Source organism: Pantherophis guttatus, chromosome 4 (assembly GCF_059756535.1).
Source record: "Pantherophis guttatus breed Tessera chromosome 4, ASM5975653v1, whole genome shotgun sequence".
Taxonomy (NCBI): domain Eukaryota; kingdom Metazoa; phylum Chordata; class Lepidosauria; order Squamata; family Colubridae; genus Pantherophis; species Pantherophis guttatus.
Genome location: NC_142066.1, coordinates 30,902,122 through 30,921,333, shown reverse-complemented (window position 1 = coordinate 30,921,333; position 19,212 = coordinate 30,902,122). Strand labels below are relative to the sequence as shown.

Sequence of the window (19,212 nt, the reverse complement as noted above, 5' to 3'; positions counted from 1 at the left end):
CTGCATTCCCATGGAATTATGTTATAAAACACAGACTTGGTCCTACCCTTTCTTGGCTATATTCCTTAATATTGCCTTCCCTTTTCCTACAGATAACCCCCCACTCTGCCTCATCAAGCTACCTGCACCTACCACCCCTTCCTCCCCTGTCCACCCGGCCCACCCCAGGGAAAAGGACATCTATAGGGATCACGGTATGTAGATTTGTACTCGGTTGCTTCTCTGTTACTCAGCCAACAACCCCACCATCCCAGGCAATATTAAGTCAAATAATCAACTAGATAACTGCATGGAATGTCTAATTGTTATATTTATAGACTCTTTTCTACCATTGTTCAGAGTAACATGAACCAATCAGTACCTGGAACATTTATTCCTGGTTGCACAGTAGATATTTGGGCAGGGATGTGAACCACTAGATACAAAATGGTTTGGGAGAACTATAAGTATCCAAATATAATGGTATATGGTGATAGGCAACTTACTACCCGCTGTGTTATCCTACTTTCCACATATAATATAGGCTGGCACTGCTTCTGTTTCCTCATGACCTTTAGTAGAGTCCTGCTGACGCTTCCTTCTCCTCCTCCTCCTCCTCCTCCTCCTCCTCCTCCTCCTCCTCCTCCTCCTCCTCCTCCTCCCCCCCCCATGGAACTGCTTGCCACTGTGCTGGGGATAGGGGGAACCAAAGGATCTGTGGGGTCCCTCCAGTGGTGAAATCCAGTTTTTTTTACTATCGGTTCTGTGGCTGTGGCTTGGTGGGCGTGGTGTGGCTTGGTGGGTGTGGCAGGGGAAGGATACTACAAAATCCCCATTCCTACCCCACTTGGGGGTCAGCCAGAGGTGGTATTTGCCGATTCTCTGAACTGCTCAAAATTTCCGCTACCGGTTCTCCAGAACCTGTCAGAACCTGCTGGATTTCACCCCTGGGTCTCTCCCTACAGGGAGAATCACCTGTCAGTCTCCAGCAACCCCCAGCCAGCCCTACTTTGCCAGAAGACATCTAAGGCACATCCTCATCCATTCCTCGCTGCCCGCTGCTGTTAAGAAATTTCAGATTTTGGCCTTGGTTTCAAAGCAGTCAATTGCTGCTCAGCCAATGGGCCTTGCTGCCAGCCAGTTGGATGCAGCAGAGGCCAGAGGGAGGTGGGACAAAGGGCTGTTTCTGGGAAGTGTTAATAAGAATGACAGTCATGTGACTGTGGCGCATTGCGGCAGTGCAGTAGCTGGTGGCACTGAAACTTGTCACAATTTTGCCAAATTTCATGGGAGTCAGGGTTCCTGGATTTTGGTCACGTTCTTTAAGTTAGCCTATCTGAGATAGGTTGATTCAAAAACCGTTTCCCGATGATGCAACGTTTTGCCCAGTTGAAGGTTACAAAAACAGACACAAGAATTTTAGTAATACATAGATAAGTACAGATAGTGCTTCACTTACAATCTTTTGTTTAGCAACCATTCAAAGTTAACAACAGGACTGAAAAAAGTGACTTACTACCAGTCCTCACATGGCCATGCGGTCAAAATTCAGGCAACTTGCATATATTTATGATGGCTGCAGCTTTATGGAATTATGTGATTGCCATTTCCAATCTTGAATGCCCCATTGGAATATTGTATTGCTGTTGAGGTAATATACACAGTAGCTTAGCAAGATTTTGGCTAAACCCTGTTTGACGGAATCACTTTTACTCGATTAATTTTATCAAGAGCCACCATTTGGATTTTAAACAATTTCTTTTGGGCTCCTTTTTTTTTTTGAGATACGGTAATATGTCATAATATGTCAGAATCCTCCATGATAATCAACATCTCCCCACGTGTGAAAATCTAGTCCCTTAAACTAATGTTTTGCCTCGCTTTCTCCCTGACCAGCTAGGTTTCTTTATGCAAGGGTTGCATAAATACTAATAGAAACTTTGTTAGATCCAGGTTTGGGGAAAGATCTTGAACAGGGGTGTCAAACTCGATTTCGTTGAGGGCCGCATCTGGGTTGTGTTTGACCTCGTGTGGCCAGGGTGGGTGTGGCCAGCTCGATATCACTTGTGTTGGGGGCACCTGTGGCAGCCCAAGGGCTCTGCCAGAGAAAATGGGCTCCCGAGCTCCATTTTCGGCTTAGACAGCTTCCTGCAATCGTCTGCCAGTCAAAACGGAGCTTGGGAGGGCCACACATGACCATGTGAGAACTGGTAGTTTGACACCCCTGCTCTTCAGCATATGCATGGTGTTCAAGCCACCATCTGCCATCTCTTCCCCGTTCTATTTATGGGGTGAAAACATGGATGCTTTTTGCTGTCTTTCCAGGGTCGAAACGCACTGCGGGAAAGAAGCAGCCATTCTCCTGGCAGGCAGCAGTTTGAAAGTGACACTGATGTATGCATTTCTCTTTTCTTACCAATGGATGATGTGTATGGTTTTGCTTTGCCAATTTCCCTTACAGGTAGTCCTCGACTTACAACAGTTCCTTTAGCGATCACTCAAAAGTTACAACGGCACTGAAAAAAGTGACCTACGACCGTTTTTCACACTTAACGACTGTTGCAACACCCCCATGGTCACATGATGAAAATTCAAATGTTTGGCAACTGACTCATAATTATGACAGTTGTCAGCGATCACCTTTTGTGACCTTCTGACAAGCAAAGTCAATGGGGAAACTAGATTCATTTAACAACTGTTGCAAGAAAGGTGGTAAGAGCAAAACTCATTGAACTTAACTTCAACAGAAATTTTGGGCTCAATTGTGGTCGTAACTTGAGGACTGCCTGTATTTATTTACCTATCCCTGAAAGAGGTCATTCTTCCACCTCTTCCTAGAGTCTTTATCATCAAGCTGAGATCTGAGAATGGCACAAATAGTGTTGGAAAAGTAAACTGGATAAAACCAAACTATTCGAAATGCAGTGGCAATAAAAATGCACCATTTGAGAAAGAAAAGAAAGAAAGAAAATGTTAAAGGTCAATTGTAAAATGTAGATGAAGAACTATGTTCCACTGTTGGCCTAAGAACAAGAAGAAAGGTGATTAGGCAGATTTCTCCAGGACCGCAATTGCATAAATCTGCTGCCCCCACAGGAAAGATTCCATCCAAGTCTAGAAGATTATTTTAGTTAGTCTAAGTTAAATAATTTTACCTTGGGCCTACTGCTTCTTTGAAAGAGGTTGTGGTTAAAGCGTCAGGCTGGAAAATGGGAGACCCTGAATTCTTTTAATGCCTTGGGCACAAAGTCACCTGGCTGATTTTGGGCCAGTCATTCTCTCTCAATCCTAGAAAAGAGGCAATGGCAATCCACTTCCAAAATACCTTGCTAAAAAACTTGCAGGGACTAGTCTGGGCAGTCCCCAAGAGTCAAAACTGATTTGAAGGCACACTATCATTCCCACTTAGTAGAAGAGGCATTTTTAAAAAATTATTCTAGCACTTTAATCACTGGATCAAACTGCGTCATTTGGCCACATGTTTCTGTCTTTTGATCTTGGGGCTCTGGGTTCAGAACTATAGTTTGGCTCTTATACTATCTCTGGTAGCCCTCTAATCCAGTGCTTCCCAAACTTTTTCCTTCATTACCCAAACACGCTTATCAGAAAGCCCTTTCACTTTATCAGAAAATCCTTATTTAAATGTCTCTGCTGTGATCGAGTATGTATGTATGCATGTCAGTGGTGGGTTCTAACTGGCTTTACTACCAGTTCTCTTCGTGCATACGCTTCGCTCCACACAAGCGCATTGGGAATTTGCCCAGCTGAGATGCAGGAATCCACTCTGTCGCCCTATCAGGTGGGCTAAAAAAGAAGAAATAAAAGATATGAATAATGCGGGGGCAGGCGGGAGGGCCCAGCTCCTGGAAAAAGAGAACTGGTTTGATGATGTCATATCATCACCGCTACCGGCTCGGCCAAACCGGGCTGAACCGGGAGGAACCCACCACTGATGCATGTATATATTAGATTTATGTATATAGCCACCCACTCACTCTTACTGACTCTGGGCTGTTACAAAAAATGAAAAACCCAATATAAAAGAATAAAGAACAGTACACCTTCCCCCCACCGCGACAACGCACAGTCAAATGAGCTATTTGACGGGCTCCATCCCACTCTGGAGTAATAGGTTTCTGTATTGTTACCCCCCCCCAACTCCCCTCCCCTTTTACCCAATTTTGGATAACTTGTTCAGGTTTGGATAATGAGCCGCGGTGGCGCAGTGGTTAGAATGCAGTACTGCAGGCTACTTCTGCTGACTGCCAGCTGCCTGCAGTTTGGCAGTTCAAATCTCACCAGGCTCAAGGTTGACTCAGCCTTCCATCCTTCCGAGGTCAGTAAATGAGGACCCAGATTGTTGGGGGAAATATGCTGACTCTGTAAACTGCTTAGAGAGGGCTGTAAAGCACTGTGAAGCGGTATATAAATCTAAGTGCTACTGCACTTCTCCAATCAGTTTTCTACTCCCTAGAGCCAGACAATAGGTTCTCTTGCATTGTATGGATAAAGGGTAGCTCATTGGGACTGAGGGTACTTATGTCCATGCCATACTTTTATCAGCAGCGAAAGCTTTACACAATATAAAGATCTGTTTGTAGTAACTGGTCAAGCAGCTGGCAGAAGCATCTGATTAATTTGGAACCTTTCAGTGAATTAAATTCAAAGGTTGATAAATTGAATTTTGAAACCATGAAACTTTTATCATCATAAAGCAAAGATTTCTTCCACGAGTACTAAAAGTCTCTCATTAGCCTTCTCCGGATGAGTTGGGGCTATAACTTCCAGTACTCCCACCTAGGATGTCCAAAAATGTTGGAAGTTGCAGTCCTCATCATGAAAAGCCCAAATGTTCTTTCAAAGAAATTTGACTTGTAAACTAAGCCCTTTAAAACCAGGTGCCTGCGCGCCACCACACCTTCTAATCGGAGAGCTTTAGTTGGAATCAGTACATTTTTTCCCTATGTTTTCAGGCTCTCTTGACAAAATTGTGTGGCCAAGACAAGATCCTTCGAGGTCTGGAAGAAGAGACAGGGCAGCTCCGTATTGAAAAGGTATGCAGTTCCACTTCCATTGAACAAATGAGCATTTGCTTAGCTCTGTTATGTTTGAGAATATTGTGTTTGGTTAATCATTCTGGAATCTTCCCCTCTTTTTGCTATGGTGGGGAAAAGATTTGCAAGGTACACGTCACCTTTGGGATATAAGGGGGAAAGATCCAGATTAGCCTAAATGAAACTGGCAATTCATGGCTTCCTTGCCATGGGAAAAACAGAATCTTGCTACATAGAAGAAAGTTTGTCATGGATCAGTGTATTCATTGATTTATAAATCACAATTTCTTAACTGCCCTGTAGCCAAATCTCTGTGGGCAGTTTACAATAACACACACACAGACAGAGACAGAGATAGAAATAGAGAGAGAGACATTGAGCTGAAACGTACAGGCTGTAGCAAAAGTCAGGCCCCGTTGATCAAGCACAATATGTTTTATTTATTTTACTCACAATATGTTTTATTCATTTTATTCATAATATGTTTTAATTAATTAGTGAGTTGGACTAGAAGACCTTCAAGGTCCCTTCCAACTTTGCTATTCTGTTATTCTGATTTTTTAATGTATCCTTACATTAAAGTTGCAGCTAGTACTTCTGGATGTACTTCTTGTCTGGGCTACCTTGCAAGGCTGACATTCCTTAATGGTCCGTGTTACATTTCTTTTATAAAATAGAGTTACCAGAACCGAACACCTAGTGGATTACTAAAGATGTTTGGCCTTACCTTATTCCCTGTAGCCAGAGTTGTGTCAATTCAGGAACAGAACCTCTCCGTCTGTCTGCACTTTTCTTCTTTACCTGTCAAGGTCTTCAGTGAGAAAGCTGATGGAGCAATGCCATCACCAGAAGAGAGAGCTAATTTGCCTCTTTTTAAATGTTTTCGTCATCAGTTTTGGGAGGTAGTCCAGACAAAAACCGCTATCTTTATTGTAAAATAAAGCCTTGGTAGTACAGTGGTCTAAAGCACCCTGTTATTAAGACCAGCTGCCTGCAATTACTGCAGGTTTGAATCTCGCCAGGCTCAAGGTTGACTCAGCCTTCCATCCTTTCTAAGGTAGGTAAATTGAGGACCTAGTTGTGGGGGCAATAAGCTGACTTTGTATAAATATACAAAAGGATGAAGGCTATTGCTTAGCACATTGTAAGCTGCCCTGAGTCTCCGGAGAAGGGCGGCATATAAATCAAATTAAAAAAAAAAAATGACATCAACAGAACCTTGAAAATCTAAAGGCACATCTCTTCCTCCTAACTTTACAGTGTAAGAAACTAGGGAGGATCCTTTCTGAGATGCTTGCCATGCCCCTCCCCCCATTCCTTCTGTGGAATAAATTTCCCACTTGTTTTACCTTTGTCTAGCTAGTCTGTGGCTCTTCCTCTTGTCTCCCAAGATCATGTTCACATATATTATATCGCCTTATATTCCGGGGGTGGGTTCTACTTACCTTTACTATTGGTTCGCAACGGAGCTGCATGCACCCTCTTCTGCGCATGTGCAGCGTTCTGATGACATCGGGGTCGGTGGGCGGTTCTACAGAACCGGTGCGAACCAGGGGCAACCCACCACTGTTATATTCCACCTCAAATTGATCAGAAGACCTGTTGTCATGTGATTATTTGCTACCAAATATCAGCTGCAAGGTTTCCTCCAGGGGTGAGTTCTACTTACCTTTACTACCGGTTTGCAACCGGAGTGCATGTGCGTGCTTCTGCACATGCGCAGATTGTCAATTTTGATGTGTGGTTGGGCGGAGCTTCCCACTGCTTTTACTACTGATTCTAAAGAACCGGACAGAACCGGGAGGAACCCACCACTGGTTTCCTCCCTATGCTATGTAGTCTGTAATACGGTGCATTTCTGTGATTCTGCAAAATGCCTTGAAACAAACGTCGTTTTGTTGATTTGTCAAACTGCAATGAAGGAAAATCTGTGCTGGATGGACAGTTCTTGAAATGGATGTGATATTGTTTCAGGAACGTCTTGAAAAGGCCTTGGAAGTAACACACTTGAGGCTGGAGGAGTTTAAAGGCCAAGATGCCACCATGGAGAAGATCTGCTACCAACAAAGACAACTACAAGATGAACTGGTACATATCCGTGCCCGTCTCTGCGATCTTGCGTTGGTGAGTGGTTGCAGCTCCCTGATACTTGAGTGAAAATATTTTCTGAAGAAACACCCTAACTAGATCTGCACATAGATCAATTGGTAGCTGCATATCAGGTCAGGTCTGATCATCCACTGGTGGTATGAATAGGAAAAAAGAAAGAAATACTGTCTTTCCCAGCCTGGAGACATCCAAATGCACTGAGGGTTCTGCACAGGATCTTAGCTGTTCCTAGCATTGCACTGTTCTGGACAGAGAGCTCTGAAGTTGCTCCTGGGATCTGTTGGAGCCACTCTCCCAACTCAGAGTGCTCCTACCATCCCTGGGAGCTCTTCAGCCTTTATTTCCATATCCTCTCTAATTCCTCCTTCAGGCCCTGGTGCTCCTCCTCCTTCCTGGTGTCTCTGTCACTTGGTATATACCACATCTATCGTCATCCCCGTCTTCTGGCCCTACCACAATGTCTGGTTGATTGCCCAGTACCTGCCTGTCTGTCGATCTGAAAATCCCACAGGATCGTAATCCTCTTATTCTCCACGACCTTCTGTGGAATCTCCCATCTGAACTTGGGAGAGTCTCACCCTTACAATGCCAGCTACCTGGATATGTTTCTGTGTGTACATGTATTATTGGGCTGCAATAATCCAGATGACCGCTAGTCACCTAGTGGTTGTCCTGATATTTTGCAGCACAGATTCAGTAAGACAAAGTACAATGATACCTTGGTATTCATTGTTTAATTGGCTCCGGGAGACGCGATGTGTACCAAAAACAATGAGTACCAAACAATTTTTTTCCCCATAAGGAATAATATAGTGAGTCACAAGGCAGTCAACACCAACCAGTTCTAGCTTGTGCATTGAGTACCAAACAAACAATGGCTACCAGGACAAAATGTTCACTTCAAAATGCTTTGAATATCAAATTTGATGAGTTTCAAAGCAGCAAAGTACCAAGGTACCACTGTATTGTATCTCATCAGCTTTCTCCCTTATCACACGTAGCACAGGTAAACTGGACCATATCTTAAGATTCGGTTATTGTATGAATATGTATTCAGTAGGGGGAATGTCTAACTAAGTAGCTGAGTCATTGTTTTTGTCCAGGACAGCGAACGGGTGTGGGAGGATTATACGGCCTTGGAAAATGATGTGCAGATGCTAAAGGGCTCCTTGGAGCATATCCGGACTTCTGGGCATCCCCAGGTAAATCGTAAATATGAGGGACAGAGCTTTCTCAATAGTGGCTTCAAACATATTCCAATGGATACCCACTAGGCTTTCCTGCTAAGTAGATCATAGTCATTCACTGACATGAGCCTTTGATTGAGTTTACACTTTATTGGAAGATACAATATGTCATGTTTTTTTCTTGTTTCTGTTATTAAATTAATAATTCAGAATTTGCTGGATTTTTAGTTGTTATTTTTAAATAATATACATGTAGGTTAATTGTCATAGGCTACTATAAAAGAGTTTCATTGTTATGCCAGCTTTAGAATCTTAATGATAATTAAAATGAATGCCTGGAGCTAATAAACAATGTGGTATTTAAGTAAAAAGAATAAAATAAAATAATTGCTTTCATTTTATGAAATGTGATGGGGATAGGGGCGTATTTATACAACCAATACACACAAACAGATATATATCCTAGTCTAATTATTTAATAATAGGGACAGAAAGTAGGATTCAACCTGAATGTCCCTCTTCGGGGTCCATCCACCCTCTTTTCTAATCTATAGGAACTCCTGTTTCTCTTTGACTAATTACTAAACTAGAAAGTTACTTTTAAACAATGAAAAAACAAAACAAAACTAAAAAGGTCTCAGTAGCTGTACATTTGATATCAACACATACTGAACATTCCTATTGGTGGAAGAAATACTGCATAATTTTAGAAATAACGATTGGCCTTTAAAAATTAAGGGAGTAATTTGTAGCACTGCTCCTGTCACTTGAGAGATTTCGGCTCTCATCCAGAAGTGATGATGGGAAAAGGCAGAAAGGTAGGAGGTGCGTTGGTTGTCTCCATTTCGTCCATCAATTTCCTTCCCTTAGGATCAAGCAGCAGCTCAACAGGATTTGTGGCGAATCCATGACATCTTGGCAGGATTGAGATGCAGCCCGGCAAATTATCGCACCCTGGAAAACCGAAGATCAGGTTCTTAATGCCATGGGATCAGCACTGCACTAGGGGGTGGGGATGGGGGCGAGAGTGGGATAGTTCTCTGTTATGAGTAAACAGCATTGCAACCAAGGGGTTCGTTCTTCATCAAGTACGCCCCATTATTATACCTGGGATTTGTTTCTGGGAATGGTACCCCAGTTTGCCAGTAGTAGATGTAAGTAATTGTTGATTATTATCAAAGAAATAAAATCAACAATGTAGTTGAGAAGATAAAGATCCCCTTGATTCAATATGAATCTTGGTGACTATCTGGATCCTCTAATGCAGATTTTTTTTTTCAGTTTTCTGAAATGGCTTCCAGCTTCCCAGTCTGCTACACTCCTGTTATTTATTCCCTGGTGGGAGGGTGTGGGGGTCTCAGCTCCAATTAATGGAATAACAAAGTTGGAAAAGATCTTAGAGGTCTTCTAAGCCAAGCCTAATCTCAGGCAGGAAACTATACCAGTGATGGTTAATCTTTTCGGCACCGAGTGCCGAAACTGGAGCATGCGCGCCAGTGGTGAAATTTAAAATTTGTTACTACCGGTTCTGTGGGCGTGGCTTGGTGGGGGGAGGAGGTAATGTGACTGGGTGGGCATGGCCAATTTTTTTTTAACTTTTAAAACCATTTTTTCTACAACCTCTTCAGCGAAGAGGTTATAAAAAATGCTTTCAAAAGGCTCTGATGATCCCAGCTGAGTTGCCTGATCGTCAGAGGCTTTTTTTTCTTTTAAATGCCTCTGACGATCAGGCAACTCATCTTGGATCGTTGGGGAGGGAGTTTGAAACATTGGAGTGCAGCAACCAAGCAGCAACCTTCTTGTGTATCCCCCAGCAGAGAAATCCCTGATGATGATCTGACTAAGAGAAGGACCGTGGGAGAAAATAATCCTTTGCAATATCTTTTTGCTTCCTTCATTGTAGGTGCGTCTCCAAGCTCGCCTCCACCTCTAGATTCTCATTTGGGGGCAAATCATCACTCTCTGCTACCGTGCACTGAAACAGAGGTACTTCAAAAAGAACAAGTCACCTTTTCTGGACTTTGGCTCCAAAGAGTGATGGGCTCTCCCCCTCTGTCTTTCTCTCAGACTTCTGTCCTGTTCTATTTTTATAAACATTCTTTAGAGGCTGAGCATTCTCTGTGCTTGATGTTGACTCTGTATTTAATTTGGGAATATCTTGCCAGAAGATAAGGGAATGTTTCTGCATGTGTGTGTGTGTGGATATAAGGGTATACATTCAAAGACCACTAATATACAGGTAATCCTCAACCTACGACCACGATTGGACCCAAAATTTATGTTGCTGTGAGAAACTTGTTAAGTGCCCCATTTTATGACTTTTTGTGCCACATTTGTTAAGTGAATCACTGCCGTTAAATGAATCTGGTTTTCCTATTGACTTTGCTTGTCAGAAGGTCACAAAAGGTGATCATATGATCCTGGGACACTGGAACTGTCATCTATGTGAGTCAGTTGTCAAGCATCCAAATATAAATCATGTGACCATGGGGATGCTACAATGGTCATAAATGTGAAAAATGGTCATAAGCAGTGGTGGGTTGCCCCCGGTTCACACCGGTTCTATAGAACCGGTAGTAAAACTGATGGGAGGCTCCGCCCACTGACCCTGACATCATCAGAATGCTTCTGCGCATGTGCAGAAGAGTGTGTGCGAGTGGCCCCATTGCGAACCAGTAGTAAAGGTAAGTGGAACCCACTCCTGGTCATAAGTCATTTTTTTCAGTGCCATTGTAACTTTGAACGGTCACTAAATAAAAAATTGATTTAAAATACAAGTAAAATAAATAAAAAAGATAAGAAAGCAAAATCGTGTGGGGAAAAACAGTGCATTCCAGTTAACCATCATGTAATCATCAGGGCAGTTAACAAAACCATGTTACCCGGTAATAAGCTTCATTGGGCTTTGTGGTAGCTTTCCTGTGGCTTTCAGTTTGTAAAACCAATTTGTTACAAAAGGGTTTCACACAGATGACATGCAATCTTTTAGCATTGCTTCAGAAAAGCAAATAATTTTGCAAAAAGTATTGGTGTTGGAGAGAACTAAAAGCTCCATTTAAGGGAAAGAAGTACTTAGATTTTGCTTAGTTATTTTATTCTTCCTCTGATTTTTGTGTCATAATGTGTTTTTAAAAAGTGGCAAAACCTGAACAATTTTTATCACCAATCCAACAATTTGGTCAAAGCAAGAAGAGTATATTGTAAATTTCTCTAATCCTCCAGTAGATGGCAGTGGATATCAATTTAACAACAAAGAACACTCACTGAAAAAAATGTGGAGGTTTTATACAAAAGTTCCTTTGTTACCAGAGTCTGAGCTTCCTCTAATCAACTGGCTCATCATTCTGTAAAACAGTTCTAGGTAGTCCTCAATTTATGACCACAGTTCAGACCAGAATTTTTTGTTGCCAAGCAAGATGTTTTTCAAGTGAGTCGCACCCAGTTTTATGACCTTTTTAATGACCTTTTTTTGGCCAGGTTTATTAAGCAAATGATGGTTTAAATCACATGATTGTTGAGCAAATCTGGCTTCTCCCATTGACTTTGTTGTTGGAAGCTGGTTGGGAAGTTTGCAAATGGAAATTACATAATGCAGTGGATGTTTGCAACCATTGTAGATACCAAGTTGATTACCAAGGACTTGAATTTTGATCACGTGACAGTGGGGATATTGCAGTGGTCATATGTGTGAGGACTGCTTATCACTTTTTTCAGTGCTGTTGTTACTTTGAATCTTGCTAAACAAATGGTTGTAAATTGAGGCCTACCTATACAACTTATACAAGCTACGACCGCAATTGAGCCCAAAATTTCTGTTGTTAAATGAATTTTGCCCCATTTTACAGCCTTTCCTGCCATGGTTCTTAAGTGAATCACTGTAGCTGTTCAATTAGTAACCCAGTTGTTAAGTGAATCTGGCTCCCCCATTGACTTTGCTTGTCAGGAGATCGCAAAAGGGGATCATGTGACTCCAGGATGTTGCACTGTCATAAATGTGAGTCAGTTGCCAAGCGCCTATATGTTGATCATGTGATCATGGGGATGCTGTGTGTGTGAAAAAGTCACTTTTTTCAGTGCTGTTGTAACTTTGAACAGGCACATTAAATGAACGGTTATAAATCGAGGACTACCTGTACTGGATTCTGTGAATATTTCAACTGATTCAGTGTTTTTCTCCCATCCTCTCGGTATATTTTCTGCTTCCCAAAAAGAGCAGACGTCCCTCTAACCTGTCTTCTTATCCATAACATGATGATATAATCCTGATTTTATCCATTGAAAAATGTGTGCTGTGTGTTGTGGTATTTCAGAATGTAACCTGAGAATATGGCATTAATTAAACGTTCACTTGGCTGTGGAAGCCACTTGCTGGAATCTGAAACAGCTTCTCCAACTTTTACCATTTATCCCAGGAATCTACCCCCAGCTATGGGCCGGAGACAGGAAAACCAGCCAGAATGGGGAGCAAACCGCAGGATGGCCCTGGTTCAGCAAACTGGAAGGTAAGGATGTTTCTAGCACATCGCATGTGGGCTCAGTTCCCATCCCCAACTCTGCTCCCCGCTCTGGGCACTGCCCTCAACTTGACCCACCTTTCTATTCCCTTCCAGCAAAGTCCACCTACTTCCAGCAGAGGGCAGTTGGGAGCATCTCAGCATGTGGATGGACTCAAGGGGTCCCCAAACCATCCCTCCATTGAGCCCCCAGAGAGTGAGAAAGGGAAGGTTGGCAGAGGAGCAGATTCTGTTAGACCAGGTGAATGAAACTGAGAGATAAGTACATATCTAGGTCACAATTTGAGCATGGAGCCACTTCCCTATGGGAAGTTGAAAAGCTGTCCACTTAGCCTTCACCCAGCAAAAAACTTTATTGGCATTAATTGTGCTGCCCCAAATGCTATCCCCAGTTATGGAGGCCATCAAATGGTGGTGTCCTTCTTTATGCATGTCTAGTTTAATGAAAAGAAGGACTAGGGGAGACATAATAGCAGTCTTCCAATATCTCAGGGGCTGCCACAAAGAAGAGGGAGTCAAGCTATTCTCCAAAGCACCTGAAGGCAGGACAAGAAGCAAGAGGTGGAAACTAATCAAGGAGCGAAGCAACTAAGGAGAAATTTCCTGACAGTTAGAACAATTAATCAGTGGAACAACTTGCCTCCAGAAGTTGTGAATGCTCCAACACTGGAAGTTTTTAAGAAGATGTTGGATAACTGTTTGCCTGAAGTGGTGTAAGGTTTCCTGCCTAAGCAGGGGGTTGGACTAGAAGACCTCCAAGGTCCCTTCCAACTCTTATTCTATATGGTGTGCAGGGAAGGGCAAGAGAAGCAATGGTGGGCTCCCTTAATTTTGTTCCTCCCTGCTGCCTATGACTGTGCAGCCCTGTGACACCTATTAATAGAATAGAATAGAATAGAATAGAATAGAATAGAATAGAATAGAATAGAATAGAACAGAACAGAACAGAACAGAACAGAACAGAACAGAACAGAACAGAACAGAATTCTTTCTTGGCCAAGTGTGATTGGACACACAAGGAATTTGCTTGGTGCATAGGCTCTTGGTGTACATAAAAGAAAAGATACATTTGTCAAGAATCATAAGGTACAACACTTAATGATAGTATTAGGGAAACAGTCAATATAAATCTTAAGGATACCAGCAACAAAGTTACAATCATACGTGGGAGGAGATGGGTGCCTGAGAAATAGCTTGGAGAAGACCTTCCCACAAAGGTCCTAGAAGTTATTTTTTATTAAACCTAGGTTTAAGTATTCTTTGGAAAGAGCAGTTAGCAGACTTCATAGGAGTGGAATTAACAGGTGACTGTACAGGAAAGAGGGGTTATAGGTACGGTAGGCGTCCCCCTCTTTTCCCTTGCTATTCATCTCCTCTTTTGTCCAGAGGAGAATGCATAATCACACCTACCCATCCCATCAGGTCCAGTAGAAAGGGTATATTGCAGGCCCCATCAAGGAAGGAATATCACCTGTTGGGAACTAGGAGAAGAGCCTTTTCTGCTTTGTAACCTGCCCTATGGAACATCATTTCCCCTGACACCAGACTAGCCTGGTTTTGTTGGCCTTCTGGAAGGACTGAAGATGCGGCTTTGCCACCCAGCCTGGGGATTTGGTAGCAACGGTTAGAGCCTGCTAAATGGCTGTAGATTGATTTATGTCCTATAAAATCATTGTCAACCCTCAGCATTCACATACTGCAAATAGATTTTCTTCGTGATAATCGTTCCCTAACCTGGTTTTCCACCTCTTCAGCTGCAGTAGCTCTTTGTTCTACTGTAACTAAGTTTATCCATCTTGCTGCAGGTCATCCTTTTCTTCTCTTTCCCATCTTCAGCACTAACTGTGCTAATAAATCATTAGCACTAGCACTAATGATTTATATTCTGCTGACTGCCAGAGTTTGATTCCCACTGGCTCAAAGTTCACTCGGCTTTCCATTCTTCCAAAATCAGTAAAATGGGGACCCAGTTGGTTGGGGCGAATATGCTGACTCTCTAAAGCCCTTAAGAGAGGGCTGTAATCAGGGGTGAAATGCTCCCGGTTCAGACTGGATCGCCCGATCCAATAGCGATGGAGGCTGGTGGTTCAGAGAATAGGTAGCAAAAATCACTGCCCCCTCCCCATGCCCAGCTGAGTCGCACAATCATCAGAGGCTTTTTTTTTACTTTTAAAATCATTTTTTCTGCAACTCTTCGGCAGAAAAAATGTTTTTAAAAGTAAAAAAATAAGCCTCTGATGATCGCGCGGCTCAGCTAGGATCGTCAAAGGCTTTTAAAAGAAAAAAACCCTTTTTTTTCTTTTAAATGCCTCTGACGATCCCAGCTGAGTTACCTGATCAGCAGACACTTTTTAAAAAAGCCTCTGCCAATCAGGCAACTCAGCTGGGATCGTCAGAGCCTTTTGAAAGCATTTTTTTACAACTCTTCGCCGAAGAGGTTGTAGAAAAAATGGTTTTAAAAGTAAAAAAAAAAAAAATGGCCACGCCCACCCAGTCACATTACCCCTCCAAGCCACGCCCACAGAACCGGTAGTAACAAATTTTAGATTTCACCACTGGCTGTAATGCACGGTGAAACGGTATATAAGTCTAAGTGCTATTGCTATATACCACTCCACAATGCTTTACAGCAGTCTCTGAGCGGTTTATAGAGTCAGCATATTGCCCCCAACAATCTGGGTCCTCATTTTACCAACTTCGGAAGGATGGAAAGCTGAGTCAACCTTGAGCCGGTCAGGATCGAACTCCTGGCTGCGGGCAGAGTTTGCGTGCAATACTGCATTCTAACCATTGCACCATCAGAACCTTCTCCAGAGAGCTGGGTCCTTGCAATATGTATCCCAAGTTTGATAATTTGGGCTAGGTCATTTACCGGTATGTTTGGAGTGAGAACTCTAGAGTGGCTGTATTGATAGTCACATTGTGCTGTCTTGCTAATTATGTTTTGGTTTTTAAGAAGCTTTTGATGGTTTTGTTGTTATGGGTTTGGTTATTTTTGGTGGCACTTTGTGTTTTTAACTTTGTAACCCACCCAGATTCATGTATCTGTGAATTTTGCAAATCTTAGAGTACATATACCTCCCACCCATTCACAGTGCATGAAACTAGGGAGGGTCTCTTCTGAGACATTTGCTATGCCCACATTTCTTCTGTGGGCTAAGCTGCCTCTCATCCCCTGACTGTGGCTCTTCTCCCTGTCTCCCAAGGTCATTCTCACTTGTCATTACAGGCTGCCTCTGGTATGTATTATGAGTTAAAGGCAACATCATGAGATACAGCTGAGGCAGCTTTATCTTATATTTATGCACATGATATTTGATTAGGTTTCATTCTTGGAGCTTTTGACTTTCACATTCTTGCTTTGATTGTGATAATAGCAACAGCTGCCCCAGCCGGTCCTTCAGGAAAGTAAGACTCTTGAGTCCATTCGGTCCAATCAAAAGAACTTTTACTGAGAGAAAGTGATTGTAGGAAAACAAGGCAGAATCTGAAAAGTTCCATGCAAAGCACAAAGCAATTTTTTTATTTTTCCAAGCCCAATTCTCCTGACCAGTCCACCAGCAGCCAATGTGATGCCGCAAAGTTGTTCTGAGAACACTGAGGTGCTACACAGATAACAGTTCACCCTCAGGGCATGACAGCCTTGGAACCGCTGGGAGGGAGTCCGCTCCATCTCCCAAGGCAATCAACCTTTCTAATTCCCCAGCAGTTACATCAAAAGCATGCAAAAATGCCAGCAAGCTACCTCCCCCCACTTCCAACAGAATGGCAGGACACGATGGTGGGCCTGAAAACAGCAGTTAGATTTACATTTATAATCTTCTCCGAGTGGTTTACATATTTCAGCATATTTTCCCCAACAATCTAGGTCCTCATTTTACTGACCTTGGAAGGATGGAAGGCTGAGTCAACCTTGAGCCGGTCAGGATCAAAGGAATCGAACTCCTGGCAGTGTGAGCAGAATTAGTCTGCAATACTGCATTCTAACCACTACACTACTACAACTCTTAATGCAGCTAACACCACAGCAGTTTAAACCTTTGTTTATTTGCTATGAACAGCAATGTTTTATCATAAGGTTTTCTGCGCTACATCCTCCATTCCATTCCCACTCCCAAATACGGCTTTTGCTTTTCTCTCTAGGACCATGTTGGTGAATTTACGGCACGCGTGCCAGAGGTGGCATGTGATCTGTCACCCCAGTTCAGCCCTGCTGTGCATGCGTGCATGCCTCCCGCCGACCCCGCTGGTCTTCGGGTCTCTGCTGTGTATGCTCAGGGTGTGGGATGCATGCAGAGGGCCACGCATACACATGCACGGGGGCCATGCATACATGGGGGCATGTGCAGGGGGCATGGCGCAGGCGGGGGCCATGTATGGAGTGGGCGCATGTGCAGGACACATGCACAGGGGCCATGCACGCATTGCATTTTGGGGGTTCGGGTGTCCGCATGTGCTTTGGGCACTCGGCCCGGAAAAGGTTAGCCATCACTGTTTTAGGACAAAGGTCCCCAACGTTTCCAGCTTTGCAAACCAGGATGGTGGTGGGGGAGGGGATGATTCCCGTAAGCGGTGTGAAGGTGCGCTTGCTGCGAACGCAAATAAGAGTCCCCTCGAACGCATTCAGCAGTAAAAGTAGCAGGAACCGCAGTAATACTAGAACTAATAATACAAGTAGTCCTCGACTTACAACCACAGTGGAGCCCAGAATTTATGTTGCTCAGTGAAACATTAGTTTCAGTGTGTTTTGCCCCATTTTACGACTTTTCTTGCCATATTTGTTAAGTGAATCACTGCAGTTGTTAAATTAGTAATACGGCTGGTAAGTGAATCTGGCTTCCTCATTGACTTTGCTTGCCAGAAGGTTCGCAAAAGGAGATCACGTGACCTGGGGACACTGCAGCCGTCATAAATATGAATCAGTTGCCAAGTGTCTGAATGTAAATCACTTGACTGCGGGGATGCTGCAACAGTCATAAGTGTGAAAAATGCTTTTTTCATTGTCACTAAATGAATTGCTGTAAATCGAGGACTAAATAAATACAGGATTTATTATAATCAATAGTAATAATGAAGATGATAATGCATTTAAAAAAAATAGAATGGAAATTTCCATCAGAAATAACAAATCTTCCAAACAGCACACAGCAGAATGAACTGGTAAAGTCCTGGACTATGGGTGATCTTTGACTCGATGGCCATTTCATTTAATAATGGTTCAAAGTTACAATGGGCTCAGAAAAAATTCCTATGACCTATTCACACTTACAACTATCACATCACCCCTGTGGTTAGGTGACTGCAATTCGGTCACTTCGCAACCAGCTCACATTTACCATTTGCAATGATCGTTGCAAGTTGTGATTGCAATTTGTGACCTTTTTTGCCATTTTCCAGCAAAAAATGTCCGTCAGGGAAACTGGGTTTACTTAATGACTGTGTGATTTCTTAATATTTGCTGTAAAAATTATCATGAAATCAGGTCTGACTTGACTTACATTTAATTGCAATGACTTAAGGACAGAAATTCTTGTCCCAATTGTGGCCATAAGTCAGCCTGTCAGTCAATCAATCAATGAATCAATCAATGAATCAATCAATCAGAATAGAGCTGGAAGGGACCTTGGAGGTCTTCTATTCCAACCCTTGCGCAAGCAGGAGACCATACCATTTCAAACAAGTGACTGTCCAGCCTCTTCTCAAAAACCTCTAATGATGAAGCACCTACAACTTCTGACAGCAAGCTGCTCCACTGATTAATTGTCTTGTTAGGAAGTTTCTCCTTAGTTCCAGGTTGCTTCTCTCCTTGATTGATTTCCAATCTTGGCGCTTTGGAAAATAAATTGACCCCTCTCTTCTTTGTGGCAGCCCCTCAAATACTGGAATACTGCTATCACCCCAGCCCCTTTTTTTTCCTCTAGACTACCCAAACCCAAATCCTGCAACCGTTCTTCATATGTTTTAGTCTTTAGGCCTTTAATCATCTTAGTTGCCCTTCTTTGCACTTTTTCCAAAGTCTCAACATCTTTTTTGTAATGTGGTGACCAAAACTGGATACAATAGTCCAGATGTGGCCTTACTAAGGCTTTATAAAGTGGTGCTAATACTTCACGTGATTTTGATTCTATGCCTCTGTTTATACAATCAAGGATTGAATTCACTTTTTTGGCTACTGTTAACTCATATTTAAGTGATTGTCCACTAGAACTCCAAGCCCCCTCTCACAGTTACTGTTTTTGAGCCAAGTTTCACCTGATCTATACTTGTATGTTTGGTTTTTCCTGCCCAGGTTTAAAACCTTGTTTTCCTCCACATTAAATTTCATTTTGTTAGATAGGGCCCATCGTTCAAGTCTGTCAAGATCTTTTT

At 42.8% G+C, this 19,212-nt stretch overlaps 1 protein-coding gene and 1 long non-coding RNA gene across 12 annotated transcripts in view; one reads left to right on the top strand and one right to left on the bottom strand.

The window, feature by feature from the left end:
* The window catches only part of PLEKHA4 (pleckstrin homology domain containing A4), a 78,424-nt gene that overhangs the window by 50,222 nt on the left and 8,990 nt on the right, over positions 1 to 19,212 (top strand). For all 11 annotated transcript variants that reach the window (XM_034423246.3, XM_087893915.1, XM_034423245.3 and 8 more), the window contains exons 10-18: positions 93 to 194; positions 2,305 to 2,373; positions 4,953 to 5,033; positions 7,008 to 7,157; positions 8,246 to 8,344; positions 9,200 to 9,302; positions 10,233 to 10,315; positions 12,742 to 12,831; positions 12,940 to 13,084. In XM_034423246.3, the coding sequence (XP_034279137.1) occupies positions 93 to 194; positions 2,305 to 2,373; positions 4,953 to 5,033; positions 7,008 to 7,157; positions 8,246 to 8,344; positions 9,200 to 9,302; positions 10,233 to 10,315; positions 12,742 to 12,831; positions 12,940 to 13,084 (922 nt within the window). The remainder of the gene's footprint in view (positions 1 to 92; positions 195 to 2,304; positions 2,374 to 4,952; positions 5,034 to 7,007; positions 7,158 to 8,245; positions 8,345 to 9,199; positions 9,303 to 10,232; positions 10,316 to 12,741; positions 12,832 to 12,939; positions 13,085 to 19,212) is intronic.
* LOC117669106 (uncharacterized) overlaps positions 9,155 to 19,212 on the bottom strand; it is a 59,333-nt gene continuing 49,275 nt past the window's right edge. The window contains exon 3 of the long non-coding RNA XR_015734201.1: positions 9,155 to 9,283. This is a non-coding gene — a long non-coding RNA (uncharacterized LOC117669106). The remainder of the gene's footprint in view (positions 9,284 to 19,212) is intronic.